The sequence below is a fragment of the Mobula hypostoma genome, chromosome 3, assembly GCF_963921235.1.
Source record: "Mobula hypostoma chromosome 3, sMobHyp1.1, whole genome shotgun sequence".
Classification (NCBI taxonomy): Eukaryota; Metazoa; Chordata; class Chondrichthyes; order Myliobatiformes; family Myliobatidae; genus Mobula; species Mobula hypostoma.
Genome location: NC_086099.1, coordinates 3,808,668 through 3,825,672, shown reverse-complemented (window position 1 = coordinate 3,825,672; position 17,005 = coordinate 3,808,668). Strand labels below are relative to the sequence as shown.

At 46.3% G+C, this 17,005-nt stretch overlaps 1 protein-coding gene across 4 annotated transcripts in view; it reads right to left on the bottom strand.

Moving 5' to 3' along the window:
- The window catches only part of katnal2 (katanin p60 subunit A-like 2), a 143,294-nt gene that overhangs the window by 15,927 nt on the left and 110,362 nt on the right, over positions 1-17,005 (bottom strand). For 3 of the 4 annotated variants that reach the window (XM_063042581.1, XM_063042579.1, XM_063042580.1), the window contains one exon: positions 1,296-1,458. The exons of the other annotated variant lie outside the window; for it this stretch is intronic. In XM_063042581.1, the coding sequence (XP_062898651.1) occupies positions 1,296-1,458 (163 nt within the window). The remainder of the gene's footprint in view (positions 1-1,295; positions 1,459-17,005) is intronic. 4 annotated transcript variants of the gene reach the window in all.

Here is a 17,005-nt window from a genome sequence, read left to right as displayed (position 1 = left end):
TCATCTACTTGTAAACCTGCTGGCTCATCCTCTGCTCTATCATACTCGTTCCCGTCCCCCTGCCATATTAGTTTAAACCACTCACAACAGCTCTAGTAAACCTGCCTGCAAGAATATTGGTCCCCCTCAAATTCAAGTGCAACCTGTCCCTTTTGTACAGGTACTACCTGCCCCAGAAGAGGTCCCAATGATCCAGAAATCTGAATCCCTGCCCCCGATCCAATTCTTCAGCAACACATTTATCCGCCACCTCATTCTATTCCTTTCCTCACTGTTGCGTTGCACAGACAGCAATCCCGAGATTACTACCCTTGTGGTCCTGTTTCTCAACTTCCTTCCTAACTCCTTGTATTCTGTTTTCAGTACTTCCCTTTTCCCCCACCTATGTCGTTGGTACTAATGTATACCATGACTTCTGGCTGCTCACCCTCCCTTTTCAGGATATTGTGGACCAGTTCAGGAACATCACGAGCCCTGGGAACTGGAGGAAAACTACCATCCGTGTTTCTCTTTTGTGTCCACAGAATCGCCTATCTATAGAATCCCTAACTATGGAGTCCCCAATTACTGCCGCCATCCTCCTCAGTTCCCTACCCTTCTGAGTCACAGGCCAGACTCAGTGCTAGAGGCACAGAGCTGTTGCTTCCCCAGGTAGATCTCCCACCCCTCCCCTCCCCAACAGTACTCAAAATGGAGTTCTTATTGTTTAGGGGAGGGCTGCCACAGGAGTGCTCTCTACTGTCTGATGTTCTCCCTTCCCTCTCCTGACAGTCACCCATTTATCTGCTTCCTGTAGTCTTGAGGTGACTAACTCCCTGCAGCTCCTGTCTATCACCACTTCACTTTCCCTCACAAGCCGAAGGTCATCGAGATGTGCCTCCAGTTCCCTAACTTGGTCTCTAATGAGCTGGTGCAGATGTGGGCATCAGGGAGGCCGGTAGTCTCCCAGAAATCCCACATCTGACACCCAGAACAGAACACTGGCTCTGCAGACATATGCCCTATTCGCTCAAAAGTTAATTCAGATAATAAGAAATAAGGAATTAACTTATCTACTTACCATTTGTTCTTGCCAAACCCTTGTTGAGTCAAAGCCTTACTACTCTGACTCACACTGCGACGGCCCCTCCCATGATGACGCTCCACTAGCCGGTACCCCTCTTTTATAAAGACTGGGTTTTTAAAGCTACTCACCGAACCTGCGTGGGAACACTCTGTTACCTCTGCGCAGTTCTCCAATCGAGTCATGTCAGGGCGCTAGTACACACAGTCCATTATGTCAGTGGGATACTCACTTGTCCCAGTAAGCTGTAGTCCAGCTTTGTTCGAAGCTCAACACCCCCACTGATACTCAGTGGGGGCAGCCAGTGCAAGATCATTGCCTGTCGTGCCTCTTTGGATGGAAGATCTACCAAAATTCGTTTCTCCAATCGCCGTAACATTGCATGATCCAACTCCCTGCCAACAGCAGCTACGTGTCAGTGGATAGTTTGTAGAAAAAAGCATCTATCATGTTCTAGCTTGTACTTTTTCTCCTTCTTCCACCTTCCTATTCTGGCATCTCCCCCCTTCCTTTTGTCCTAACACAGGGTCTCAGCCTGATATGTCGATTGTTTATTCATCTACATGGATGCTGTCTGACCTACTAAGTTCCTCCAACATTTTGTGTGTGTGTTGCTCAGGATTTCCAGTATCTGCAGAATTTCTTGTGTTTTTGATAATCCAGGCTTGTTCAAGAGCATTATGAAGCCATATGGAGAGGTAGTTACACCCAAGGTGCAGGACACAGGAAACTGGGTGACAGTCAGGAAGGGGAAAGGGGTTAAGGAGCCAGTGCAGAGTACCCATGGCCATCCCCTCAACAACAGGTATTATCACTTTGGATACTGTCAGGTGAGATGACCTAACAGAGGAAAGTCACAGCGGTCAGGTCTCTGTGACTCAGATGGGAAGAGGGAAGAAGAGGCATGCTGTGGTAACAGGGGATCTGTTAGTTTGGGGAAGAGAAAGGAGGTTCTATGGTGGGAACAAGATTCCTGGATGGTATGTTGCCTCGCAGGGGCCAGGACATCTCAAGTGGGAAGGTGAACAGCCAGAGGTCATGGTCCACACAGGTACCAATAACACAGGTAGGACGAGTGACGAGGGAGCTCAGGGAGTTAGGTGCCAAGTTAAAGAGCAGGACCTTAAAGGTTGTGATCTCAGGATTGGTCCTGTGCCATGTGCTAGTGAGGCCAGAACTATTATACAGATTACACAGTTTAACATGTTCTAAGGAGTTAGTGTAACAGGGTTTTTGGATCATAGGGCTCTCCTGCAGGGAAGTTGGGACAATGTACAAAGGGACGGTTTGCACCTGAACGGGAAAGGGACTAATATCCTAATGGGAAGGCTTGTTAATGCTGCACGGTGGTATTTAAACAGGAGTTGCAGGGGGATGGGAACCAGAATGCCAGAACCTTCAGTGGAGAAGCTGTGGAGGCAGATGTTGGTAAGACCGCAGACAAAGTCAGGAATCAAAAGGTTGAGCACAGAGCTTTGTACATTTTAATGCAAGAAGTATCGTAGGAAAAGCAGATGAGCTCAGGGCATGGATCAACACCTGGAATTATGATGTTGTAGCCATTAGTGAGACTTGGTTGCAGGAGGGGCAGGACTGGCAGCTCAGTATTCCAGGGTTCTGTTGATTTAGACATGACAGAGTGAGAGGGATTAGATGGGGAGGGGTGGTCTTCCTCGACAGCAAAAATGTGACAGCAGTTCTCAGTCAGGACAGACTGGAGAACTAACTCGTCTAGTGAGGCATTATGGGTGGAATTAAAAAATAAGAACATAAGAATAGTACAGCACAGTACAGGCCCTTCGGCCCACAAAGTTGTGGCGAACCCTTAAACACTGCCTCCCATATAACCCCCCACCTTAAATTCCTCCATATACCTGTCTAGTAGTCTCTTAAACTTCACTAGTGTATCTGCCTCCACCACTGACTCAGGCAGTGCATTCCACGCACCAACCTCTCTCTGAGTAAAAAAACCTTCCTCTAATATCCCCCTTGAACTTCCCACCCCTTACCTTAAAGTCACGTCCTCTTGTATTGAGCAGTGGTGCCCTGGGGAAGAGGCGCTGGCTATCCACTCTATCTATTCCTCTTATTATCTTGTACACCTCTATCATGTCTCCTCTCATCCTCCTTCTCTCCAAAGAGTAAAGCCCTAGCTCCCTTAATCTCTGATCATAATGCATACTCTCTAAACCAGGCAGCATCCTGGTAAATCTCCTCTGTACCCTTTCCAATGCTTCCACATCCTTCCTATAGTGAGAAATGTATGACAATGTCATTTGGGGCTATATTACAGACCACCCAACAGTCCAAGGGATTTATAGGAACAAACTAAAAGAGAGAATGCAGACTCTTGCAAGAAACATAAAGTTGTTATTTTAACTTTCCATATATTGACTGGATATCCCATACAGTAAAAGGACTAGATGGGATAGAGTTTGTCAAAAGTGTTCAGTCTGTAGAAGTCTCAATGAGAGAGTGTATAGAAACATAGAAAATAGGTGCAGGAGTAGGCCATTCGGCCCTTCGAGCCTGCACCGCCATTTATTATGATCATGGCTGATCATCCAACTCAGAACCCCGCCCCAGCCTTCCCTCCATACCCCCTGACCCCTGTAGCCACAAGGGCCATATCTAACTCCCTCTTAAACATAGCCAATGAACTGGCCTCAACAGTTTGCTGTGGCAGAGAATTCCACAGATTCACCACTCTCTGTGTGAAGAAGTTTTTCCTAATCTCGGTCCTAAAAGGCTTCCCTTCTATCCTCAAACTGTGACCCCTCGTTCTGGACTTCCCCAACATCGGGAACAATCTTCCTGCATCTAGCCTGTCCAATCCCTTTAGGATCTTATATGTTTCAATCAGATCCCCCCCTCAATCTTCTAAATTCCAACGAGTACAAGCCCAGTTCATCCAGTCTTTCTTCATATGAAAGTCCTGCCATCCCAGGAATCAATCTGGTGAACCTTCTTTGTACTCCCTCTATGGCAAAGATGTCTTTCCTCAGATTAGGGGACCAAAACTGCACACAATACTCCAGGTGTGGTCTCACCAAGGCCTTGTACAACTGCAGTAGTACCTCCCTGCTCCTGTACTCGAATCCTCTCGCTATAAATGCCAGCATACCATTCGCCTTTTTCACCGCCTGCTGTACCTGCATGCCCACTTTCAATGACTGGTGTATAATGACACCCAGGTCTCGTTGCACCTCCCCTTTTCCTAATTGGCCACCATTCAGATAATAATCTGTTTTCCTATTTTTGCCACCAAAGTGGATAACTTCACATTTATCCACATTAAATTGCATCTGCCATGAGTTTGCCCACTCACCCAACCTATCCAAGTCACCCTGCATCCTCTTAGCATCCTCCTCACTGCTAACACTGCCACCCAGCTTCGTGTCATCCGCAAACTTGGAGATGCTGCATTTAATTCCCTCATCCAAGTCATTAATATATATTGTAAACAACTGGGGTCCCAGCACTGAGCCTTGCGGTACCCCACTAGTCACCGCCTGCCATTCTGAATCTGCTATTAGGAATGAGACAGGGTGGATGACAGATGTTTGTATAGGGGAACACTTGAAACTAATGGCATTGTGGTCACTAGACGCAAAGTAAGTATGCCACAAGGTAGGTTTGGTCCACAAGTTGATATTCTAAATTGGAGTAAGACCAATTTGACGGTTTCAGAAATGATCTGGCAAGTGTGGATTGGGGCAGGCAGTTTTCCTGGTAAGTGGGAGGCCTTCAAAAGTGAAATTTTGAGAGTACAAAGATTGTATGTGCCTGTCAGAATAAAAGGTAAAAATAACAAGTGTAGGAAACTTCGGTTTTCAAGGGATATTGAGGCCCTGGCTAAGAGAAAAAAGGAGGTGCAGAGCAGGTATAGGACAGGTAGGAGCAAACGAGTTGCTCATGGAGTATAAGAAATACAAGAGAATACTTAAGAACAAAATCGGAAGGGCTTAAAAAAAGTCTGTGAACCCTTTACTATTACCCAGTTTTCTGCATTAATTACTCATAAAATGTGGATTGATCTTCAATTAAATTACAATAACAGACAAACACAATTTCTGAGATTAGAGGTGTGGATTGTAGAGGTGCCCTGCCCTATATATAAAAAAACATACAGTTGAAGTCAGAAGTTTACATACACCTTAGCCAAATACATTTAAACTCAGTTTTTCCACAATTCCTGACATTTAATCCTAGAATACATTCCATGTCTTACGTCAGTTAGGATCACTACTTCATTTTAAGAATGTGGAATATCAGAATAATAGTAGAGTGGATGATTTATTTCAGCTTTTATTTCTTTCATCACTTTCCCAGTGGGTCAGAGTTTACATACACTTTGTTAGTATTTGGTAGGGGTGTATGGGGTGTCAGGGAGGGGTAGCACCTCTGGTGGGGGAACATGTCACGTCCTTTTCAAGGTGGTTAGTCCACCTTTGGTCCCCACCTGGCACTCAGCTCTCACCTGTGGCTCCTCGTAGCTGTTTGCATGCGACAGCGGCCACACCCCGGGCAATGGCTTCGACACGCCGGCTAAACCAGGTGAGGGTAGCTGACGGGTCTCAAACCCTCGGTGAGATTGGGAGTTGACTATCCCAGCATGTGAAGACAGACTCCAGCGGATTGAGCGGACGAAACCAGCGGAAGGTCCAACGGTCAAGAAGGCGGTCTCTGCAAGCGTCGTGGAACGTGTAGAGCAGAACAAGACACAAAAGATGTCCTGGTCATCCACTGCACCCAGTCCCATCTCCAGCCGTCTCGACTCTTGTCTTGCCGCTGGATCCAGATGGGAATTGGGAAGAGAGAGTGAGGCTGACGCTGCGCAACTCTCCCTCACTTAAATCCAAATCAAGCGCTGGTCTCGACACCATCATAATGGTGTCGAGGTCTTCATTGACGACAACGATGGACCAACAACAGTATTTGGTAGCATTGCCTTTAAGTTGTTTAACATGGGTCAAACATTTTGGGTTGCCTTCCACAAGCTTCTCACAGTAAGTTGCTGGAATTTTGTTCCATTCCTCCAGACAGAACTGGTGTAACTGAGTCAGGTTTGTAGGCCTCCTTGCTCACACATGCTTTTTCAGTTCTGCCCACAAATTTTCTATCAGATTGAGGTCAGGGCTGTGTGACGGCCACTCCAATAGCTTGACTTTGTTGTTCTTAAGCAACTTTGGAGGTATGCTTGGGGTCATTGTCCACTTGGAAGACCCATTTGCGACCGAGCTTTAATTTCCTGGCTGATGTCTTGAGATTTTGCTTCAATATATCCACATAATTTTCCTTCCTCATGACGCCATCTATTTTGAGGTGCACCAGTCCCTCCTGCAGCAAAGCACCCCCACAACATGATGCTGCCACCCCATGCTTCACGGTTGGGATGGGTGTTCTTCGGCTTGCAAGCCTCACCCTTTTTCCTCCAAACATAACGATGGTCATTATGGCCAAACAGTTCAATTTTTGTCTCATCAGACCAGAGGGCATTTCTCCAAAAAGTAAGATCTTTGTCCCCATGTACTCTTGCAAACTGTAGTCTGGCTTTTTTTGAGTCCTGACGAAGAGTCTCGGCCCGAAACGCCGACTGTAACTGTTCCTATAGATGCTGCCCGGCCTGCTGCATTCACCAGCATTTTGTGTGTGTTGCTCTGGCTTTTTTGTGGTCGTTTTGGAGCAGTGGCTTCTTCCTTGCTGAGTAGCCTTTCAGGTTATGTCGATATAGGACTCGTTTTACTGTGGATATAGACACGTCTACCTGTTTCCTCCAGCATCTTCACAAAGTCCTTTGCTGTTGTTCTGGGATTGATTTGCACTTTTTGTGCCAAAGTACGTTCATCTCTAGGAGACAGAATTCGTCTCCTTCCTGAGCGGTATGACGGCTGCGTGGTCCCATGGTGTTTATACTTGCGTACTATTGTTTGTACAGATTAACGTTGTACCTTCAGGCATTTGGAAACTGCTCCCAACGATGAACCAGACTTGACATCATTTTCTGACCTCAATCCAATAGAAAATTTGTGGGCAGAACTGAAAAAGCATGTGTGAGCAAGGAGGCCTACAAACCTGACTCAGTTACACCAGTTCTGTCTGGAGGAATGGAACAAAACTCCAGCAACTTATTGTGAGAAGCTTGTGGAAGGCTACCCAAAATGTTTGACCTAAGTTAAACAATTTAAAGGCAATGCTACCAAATACTAACAAAGTGTATGTAAACTTCTAACCCACTGGGAAAGTGATGAAAGAAATAAAAGCTGAAATAAATCATTCTCTCTACTATTATTCTGACATTTCACATTCTTAAAATGAAGTAGTGATCCTAACTGACCTAAGACAGGTAATGTTTTCTAGGATTAAATGTCAGGAATTGTGAAAAGCTGTGTTTAAACGGATTTGGCTAAGGTGTACGTAAACTTCTGACTTCAACTGTGCATATACAAAGTCAGGTTATTTACAGAGCCTGTTCTTCTCAAGGTGGTCTGTTTACTGCATGTGCACTATGCCTTGATCAAAACAACTTTCAGAGGACCTTAGAAGTAGAATTGTAGAGATGCATGAAGCTGGCAACGGCTACAAAATCATTTCTAAAGACCCAAGTGTTCATCAGGCCACAGTAAGAGAAATTGTCTACAAATGGACAAAATTCAGTACTGGTGCCGTTCTCCCTGGGAGAGGGTGTCCTGCAAAGTCACACCAAGAGCACAACATGCAATGCTGAGGGAGGTATAAAAGAACCCAAGGGTAACAGCAAAAGACTGCAGAAAACTCTTCAACATGCTAAAGTCTCTGTTTATGTGTCCACTATAAGAAAAACCCTGAATAAGAATGGTGTTCATGGAAAAACCGGTCCCCTGACCCCATCATCTTATTTTCACTATGGATATCCAGTCCCTATACACCTCCATCCCCCACCAGGAAGGCCTCAAAGCTCTCTGTTTCTTCTTGGACACTAGACCCAACCAGTTCACCTCCACTTAGCGGGACTTATCCTCACTAGATAATTTCTCTTTTGGCTCCTTCCACTTCCTTCAAACAAAAGGTGTTGGCATGGGCACTCGCATGGGTCCCAGCTATGCCTGCCTGTTTGTCAGCTATGTGGAATGGTCTATGTTACAAGCCTACACTGGTGTCCGTCCCGCACTTTTCCTACACTACATCGACAACTGCATTGTTGCTGTTTCCTGCACCTATGCTTAACTCATCAAATTCATCTACTTTGCCTCCAACTTCCACCCTGCCCTCAAATTTACCTAGTCCATTTCCGACACCTCCCTCCCCTTTCTTGATCTCTCTGTCTCTATCTCTGGAGACAGCTGTCTATAGACTGATGTCTATTATAAACCTACTGACTCTCCCAGCTACCTGAACTATACCTTGTCCCACCCTGTTATTTGTAAAAACACCATCCCCTTCTCTTAATTCCTCCGTCTTTGCCGCATCTACTCTTAGGATGCCCTAAGAAAGGGGGCTTCCCTTCCTCAACCAACAATGCTGCCCTCAACTTCATCTCTTTCATTTCATGCACGTCTGCTCTCACCCCATCCTCCTGTTAACCAAGGGATAGGGTTCCTTTTGTCCTCACCTATCACCCCACCAGCCTCCGCCCCCAGCACATAATTCTCTACAACTGTTGCCATCTTCGACAGGATTCCACCACCGAGCACATCTTTCTCTCCCCCAACTTTCTGTTTTCCGCAGGGATCGCTCCCTACCCAACTCCCTTGTCCATTAATCCCTCCCCACTGATCTCTCTCCTAGCACTTATCCTTGCAAGCAGAACAAGTGCCACACCTGTTTCTACACCTCCTTCCTCATTACCACTCAGGGCCCCAAACAGTCCTTCCTGGTGAAGTGACTCTTCACCTGTGAGTCTGAATGAGGTTCTCCTGCTGTTGCCTCCTATATATTGGTGAGACCCAACGTAAATTGGGAGATCGCTTCACTGAGCACCTACGCTCCAGGATCTTCCAGTGGCCACCCATTTTAATTCCACTTCCCATTCCAATATGTCAGTCCATGGCCTCTTCCACTGTCACGATGAAGCCACACTCAGGTTGCAGGAAAACACCGTATATTCTGTCTGGGCAGCTTCCAACCTGATGGCATTGACATCGATTTCTCAAACTCCCAATAATGGCCCCACTCTCTCCTTCACCATTCCCCACCTCCTTTTCCTTCTCTCACCTTATCCCCTTGCCTGCCCACCACCTCCCTCTGGTGCTCCTCCCCCCTTTTCTTTCTTCCATGGCCTTCTGTTCTCTCCTATCAGAGTCACTGTTCTCCAGCCCTGTATTACCTATCACCTGGTGTTTCTCTTTCCTCCCCTCCCACCTTTTAAATCTACTCCTCAGCTTTTTCTTTCTCCAGTCCTGCTGAAAGGTCTCAGCCTAAAATGTCGACTGTACTCTTTTCCACACATGCTGCCTGGCCTGCTGATTTCCTCCAGCATTTTGTGTGTGTTGCTCATATATCATCTTTTCCCTTCCTATAGCTTTTCTCAGTTGACCTTTGTGGGATTTTAAAAGCTTCCCAATTATCAAACTTCCCACTCACTTTTGTAACCTTATATGTCCTTTCCTTGGCTTTTATGCAGTCCTTAATTTCCCTTGTCAGCCACAGTTGCCTACCCGTACCATTTGAGAACTTTCTCTGTGGGATATATCTATCCTGTCCCTATTGAACTCTTCCCAGAAACTTCAGCCATCTCTGCTCTGCCATCATCCCTGCCAGTATCCCTCTCCAACTGACCTGGGCAAGCTCCTCTCTCATGCCTCTGTAACTCCTTTCGTTCCATTGTGACACTGAGATATGTGACTTACGCCTCTCCCTTTCAAATTGCTGTATGGTTTCAATCAAATTATGATCATCGTCTCCTGAGGGTTCTTTTCCATAACTACTACTACTACGACGTCGACTCAGGCCTAGGGGGCCGGCGTCGGGCACGATGATGGACTCTCCACTTCTCCCTCATCAGTGTGTTCAGTTCATCTACATTAGCCGTGCCACTGTCTTCTAGGAGTGTGTTGACCATAGTCTTGGGAGGGCGCCCAGGGTTCATCCTCCCGTGCTTGGGCTCCCATATGATGACTAGGCTGGCAGGTAGCTCGGGGTGGCGTAGACAGTGCCCCGCTAGTTGCAGTCTCCTCGCCTCGATTTTAGTGGAGAACATCGGTAGGTTGTTAGAGAGCTCAACGTTCGTCATGTGCTGTTGCCAGCTCACATCAAGAGCCATCTGGAGCATTCGTGTATAACAACCATCTGGAGACTTTCGCATAGTCTTGGTGAGTGTCCACGTTTCACATCTGTATGTGAGAATGGACTCTATGACTGCTATGAAAATCCTCTTCTTAAGCCCTCTGGTCAGGTTCGACTTCCACATTTCCTTCATGTCGTTCATAGCCCTCCACGCCAGTGACTTCTGTATCTTTATGTCCTTCTCTGAATTCATCATTCTTGACCCGAGGTACTTGTAGTCAAAGACTTTCTTAATGGTATCATTCTCTACAGTCTTGAGAGTACCATCGTCGCAGTTAAACGCCATGTACTGTCTTTTTAGTGTTTAGGTGAAGTCCAACTTCATTCCACTCAGTTTCCACTTTTGTCAGCAGCTACTGTGCTTCCTCCATCTGGTCAGAGAGCAGGACTATGTCGCCTGCAACATCGAGATCTGTGAGTGTAACTGGTCTGACCCTTTTGGTTCGCCCTGGTTTTATGGTAAAACCAAGCTTGTCATGATCTTTGGTAGCTTGCCGCAGAGCGTAATCAAGGACAATTATAAAGATGTAGGATGCCAGAGTGTCTCCTTGCAGCACACCAGCTAGGAGCTCGAACACTGCTGTTTCTCCCTCTGGTGATACAACTTTCGCCATGGTTTTGGTATAGCTGGACTCTGTTGCTCTCAGTAGATGGTCTGGCACTCCGTAAGCTTTCAGGATCTTCAGCATTTTACCTCAGTGAATGGAGTCAAAAGCTTTGCGAAAATCAATGAGCACGGCTGGTAGGTTGTTCTTCTTGACTTCCTCAATGATTCTACAGAGAGCAAGTATTTGTATTACTGTTGTGAGCTTCTGCCGAAAACCATTCTGATTGAATCTTAGCTTAGAGTCAATGGCAGTGCGAATCCTGTTCAAGATCATCCGATTGTATAGCTTTGCTAAGATGTAGGTCAAGCCCTCCACCATAGTTATCTGTCTTCGTGAGGGATCCAGACTTGGGGACAGGGATAATGTATGAGAGTGACCACTGTTCTGGTTTGTCGCCTTTCATCAGTGCTGTATTACATATGTCCAGCAAGATGTCATCCAGGTTGCAGCTCTTCAGGACATCTGGTGGTGTCCCATCTGGTCCAGCACTCCTGCCCTGTTGGTTGCATATTTGGCCTTCCTCAGTTCCTCAAAGGTGAATGGGCCGTCATCGATGCCGACTTGCATTGTATCATGGGTATGTCCTCTTCTTCTTCCGTGATCGTTGGAGGGCTTCCCAGCAGGTTCTTAAAGTGGGTAAACCATGTCAGGACACTGTCCTCTGCTGTTTTACCGCTTATTTGACCTGATGGGGACTTCTTCCATCCGTTGATCTCGTTGACTAGGTGCCATGCTTCTCCATGCTGCTTGTCTTCATTAGCAGCCTCGACCCCTCTAATCCTCTCAGCTAGTTCCTCTTCCTTCAGTTGGTCGTAGGTGGCAAAGAGATTCTTCTTTGCTGTCTTGAACTTGTCTCTTAGCTCTTCTGTTTTGCTCCTTCTAAGTTCGGCATGACAAGCACTGACCACACTTCCTGCTGTGATGACGTCAGGATGTTTTGAGATCCAGCTCTTCAATGGTTCAAGAAGATGGATCTCCTTTCCATTCAGCTCCCTAATAAGATTCTGGGTTATTATACAACACCCAATCTAAAATAGCCTTTGCCTGAGTAGGCTCCAGCACAAGCTGCTCAAAAAAACCACCTCGTACGTATCCAACAAATTCCCTCTCTTGCGATCTCACACCAACCTGATTTTCCGAATGCTTCTGCATATTGAAGTCTCCCATTACAATTGTGTCATTACCCTTATTACATGGCCTTTCCTGCTCCCTTTGCAATCTCAATCCCACATCCTGGTTGTTATTTGAAAGCCTATATATGATTTTTGTCCTTGCAGTTTCTTAACTCCACTCACAAAGATTCAACTTTCTCTGACCCTATGTCACCTCTTTCTAAAGATGTAATTCCGTATCTTACCAACAGAGCCACACCACCACCTATGCCTTCCTGCCTGTCCTTTCAATACAAAGATATCCTTTGATGTTAAGCTCCTGACTATGATCTTCTTTCAGCCATGACTCAATGATGCTCATAACGTCATACCGACCAATCTCTAATTGCGCCACGAGTTTGTCCACCTTATTCCAAATGCTACTCACATTTAAACACAGCACCCTCAGTCCTGCATTCTTCGGCCTTTTGAATTTTCTCTGTGGTACAATTTAACTATTTACTCTGTCAGCATTTGTACCCCGTCATTGGTTTGTCCTTCCTTACATTCATATTGCACACATCATCTACATGTAAACCTGTTGGCTCATCCTCAGCTCTATCATACTGGTTCCCATCCCACTTCCACATTAGTTTAACAGATCTAGTAAACCTGCCTGCAAAAATATTGGTGTCTGTCAGATTTAAGTGCAGTCCGTCCCTTTTGTACAGGTCCCATCTACCCCAGAAGAGGTCTCAATTATCCAGAAATCTGAATCCCTGCTCCGCTCCAGTTCTTCAGCCATGCATTTATCTACCAGCTCATTTTATTCCTATCCTCACTGTTGTATGGCACAGGCAACCATCCCGAGATTACTATCTTTGAAATCCTGATTCTCAGCTTCATTCCTAACTCCCTGTATTGTGTTTTCAGGACCTTAAGCCTTTTTCTACCTATGTCATTGGAACCAATATGTACCACAGCTTCTGGTTGCTCACCCTCCCTTTTCAGGATATTGTGGATGCGTTCAGAAACATTGCGGACCCTGGCTCCTGAGGGGCAAACCACCACCTATGTTTCCAATTTGCATCCACTGAATTGCCTATCTGATCCCCTGACTATAGGTCACCCCTCATTCTTCTGAATTCCAGTGAATACAGGCCCAGAGCAATCAAGCCCGTTTTTTTTTTTTTCTTCAGCGGTTTGATCGAGGCACAACTGCGTAAGGGCATGGACATCAGCCAGTTAGAACAGCAAGAAGAGTTTAAAAAGAAGACAGCTTTATAGAGTAGGCGCCAGAGGAGCGCGCAACAGAGTAGAGGGAAACAGAGTAGGAGGACTTTGGCTCAACAGGACTTAGGTCATAACAGGTCGAGGTGAGGTAGGTTGCCTGTGTAGATAGTACAGGAAGTATGTCTATGAGGCCGATGTTCTGCACTGGGTGTCAGATGTGGGAAGTCCAGGAGACTCCCAGCCTCCCGGATGGCCACATCTGTACCGGGTGCATCAAGCTGCAGCTCCTTAGGGACCAGGTCAGGGAATTGTAGATGCAGCTCGATGACCTTTGTCTGGTCAGGGAGAGTGAGGAGGTGATAGAGAGGAGCTATAGGCAGGTAGTCACACGAGGGCCTTGGGAGACAGATAAGTGGGTAACAGTCAGGAGAGGGAAGGACAAGAGTCAGATACGAGAGAGTACCCCTGTGGCTGTCCCCCTTAACAATAAGTACTCCTGTTTGAGTACTACTGGGGGGCGGGGGGGAGCCTACCTGGGGAAAGCCAGAGTCTGGCCCTGTGGCTCAGAAGGGTAGGGAAAGGAAGAGGATGGCAGTAGTGATAGGGGATTCTGTAGTTAGGGGGTCAGACTGGTGATTCTGTGGACGCAGGAAAGAAACACGGATGGTAGTTTGCCTCCCAGGTGCCAGGGTACGGGATGTTTCTGATCACACCCACAATATCTCGAAGTGGGAAGGAGAACAGCCAGAGGTCGTGGTACATATTGGTACCAACAACATAGGTAGGAAAAGTGAGGAGGTCCTGAAACGGACTACAAGGAGTTAGGAAGGAAGTTGAGAAGCAGGACCTCAAAGTAGTAATCTCGGGATTACTGCCTGTGCCACGCGACAGAGAGAATAGGAATAGAATAAGGTGGAGGATAAATGCGTGGCTGAGGGATTGGAGCAGGGGGCAAGGATTTAGATTTCTGGATCATTGGGACCTCTTTTGGGCCAGGTGTGACCTGTAAAAAAGGACGGGTTGCACTTGAATCCGAGGGGGACCAATATCCTGGCAGGGAGGTTTACAAAGCTATTGGGGAGAGTTTAAACTAGGATTGCTGGGGGGTGGAAACTGAGCTGAAGAGATGGAGGAAGAGGTGGTTGGCTCACAAATAGAGAAAGCCTGTAGACAGTGTGATAGGGAGGATAGGCAGGTGATAGAGAAGGGATGTGATCAAACCGATGGTTTGAGATCTATTTTAAATCAAGGAGCATCATGAACAAAGCGGATGAGCTTACAGCATGGATCAGTACTTGGAGCTGTGATGTTGTGGCCATTACAGAGACTTGGATGGCTCCGGGACAGGAATGGTTATTTAGAGTGCCAGGTTTTAGATGTTTCAAAAAGGACAGGGAGGGAGGCAAAAGAGGTGGGGGCGAGGCACTGTTGATCAGAGATAGTGTCATGGCTGCAGAAAAGGTGGACGTCATGGAGGGATTGTCTACAGAGTCTCTGTGGGTGGAAGTTAGGAAAAGGAAGGGGTCAATAACTCTACTGGGTGTTTTTTATAGACCACCCAATAGTAACAGGGACTTTGAGGAGCAGATAGGGAGACAGATTCTGGAACAGTGTAATAATAACAGGGTTGTCGAGGTGGGAGATTTTAATTTCCCAAATACTGATTGGCATCTCTCTAAAACAAGGGGTTTAGATGGGGTGGAGTTTGTTAGGTGTGTTCAGGAAGGTTTCTTGACACAATATGTAGATAAGCCTGCAAGAGGAGAGGCTGTATTTGATCTGGCATTGGGAAATGAACCTGGTCAGGTGTCAGATCTCTCAGTGGGAGAGCATTTGGAGATAGTGATTGCAATACTATGTCCATTGGAGAGGGAGAGGAACAGACAAGTTAGGAAAGCGTTTAATAGGAGTAAGGGGAAATATGAAGCTATCAGGCAGGAACTTGGAAGTATAAATTGGAAACAAATGTCCTCAGGGAAATGTACAGCAGAAATGTGGCAAATATTCTGGGGATATTTACGTGGAGTTCTGCATAGATACATTCCAATGAGACAGGGAAAGGATGGTAGGGTACAGGAACCGTGGTGTACAAAGGTTGTTGTAAATCTAGTCAAGAAGAACAGAAAAGCTTACGAAAGGTTCAAAAAACTAGGTAATGATAGAGATCCAGAAGATTATAAGGCTAGCAGGAGGGAGCTTAAGGATGAAATTAAGACAGCCAGAAGGAGCCATGAGAAGGCCTTGGCAGACATGATTAAGGAAAACCCCAAGGCATTCTACAAGTACGTGAAGAGCAAGAGGATAAGACGTGAGAGAATAGGACCAATCACGCGTGTATGGAACCGGAGAGAGCTGAGGTATAAATACTTTGCTTCAGTATTCTCTACAGAAAAGGACTTTGGCAATTGTAGGGATGACTTACAGCAGACTGAAAAGCTTGAGCATATAGATTTTAAGAAAGAGTATTTGCTGGAGCTTTTGGAAAGCATCAAGTTGGATAAGTCACTGTGACTGGACGAGATGTACCCCAGCCTACCGGGGGAAGTGAGGGAGGAGATTGTTGAGCCTCTAGTGACAGTCTTTGCATCATCAATGGAGGCAGGAAAGGTTCCGGAGAATTGGAGGGTTGCGGATGTTGTTCCGTTATTCAGGAAAGGGAGTAGAGATAGCCCAGGAAACTATAGACCAGAGAGTCTTACTTCAGTGATTGGCAAGTTGATGGAGAAAATCCTGAGAGGCAGGATTTATGAACATTTGGAGAGGTATAATATGATTAGGAATAGTCAGCATGGCTTTGTCAAGGGCAGGTCGTGCCCTACGAGCCTGATTGAATTCTTTGAGTATGTGACTGAACATATTAAGGTAGAATAGTATATGTAGTGTATATGGATTTCCGCAAGGCATTTGATAAGGTACCCCATGCAAGGCTTATTGAGAAAGTAAGGAGGCATGAGATCTAAGGGGACATTGCTTTGTGGATTCAGAACTGGCTTGCCCACAGAAGGCAGAGAGTGGTTATAGACGGGTCATATTCTGCATGGAGGTCGGTCACCAGTGGTGTACCCCAGAGATCTGTTCTGGGACCCCTTCTCTTTGTGATTTTTATAAATGATCTGGATGAGGAAGTGGAGGGATGGGTTAGAAAATTTGCTGATGACACAAAGGTTGGGGGTGTTGTGGATAGTGTGGAGGGCTGTCAGAGGTTACAGCGGGACATTGATAGGATGCAAAACTGGGCTGAGAAGTGGCAGATGGAGTTCAACCCAGATAAGTGTGAGGTGGTTCATTTTGGTAGGTCAAATATGATGGCAGAATATAGTATTAATGGTAAGACTCTTGGCAGTGTGGAGGATCAGAGGGATCTTGAGGTCCAAGTCCATAGGACACTCAAAGCTGCTGTGCAGGTTGACTCTGTGGTTAAGAAGGTAGACGGTGCATTGGCCTTCACCAACCGTGGGATTGAGTTTAAGAGCTGAGAGGTAATGTTACAGCTATATAGGACCCTGGTCAGACCCCACTTGGAGTTCTGTGCTCAATTCTGGTCACCTCACTACAGGAAGGATGTAGAAACCATAGAAATGGTACAGAGGAGATTTACAAGGATGTTGCCTGGATTAGGGATCATGCTTTACAAGAATAGGTTCAGTGAACTTGGCCTTTTTTCCTTGGAGTGACGGAGAATGAGCAGTAACCTGATAGAGGTGTATAAGATGATGAGAGGCACTGATGGTGTGGGTAGTCAGAGG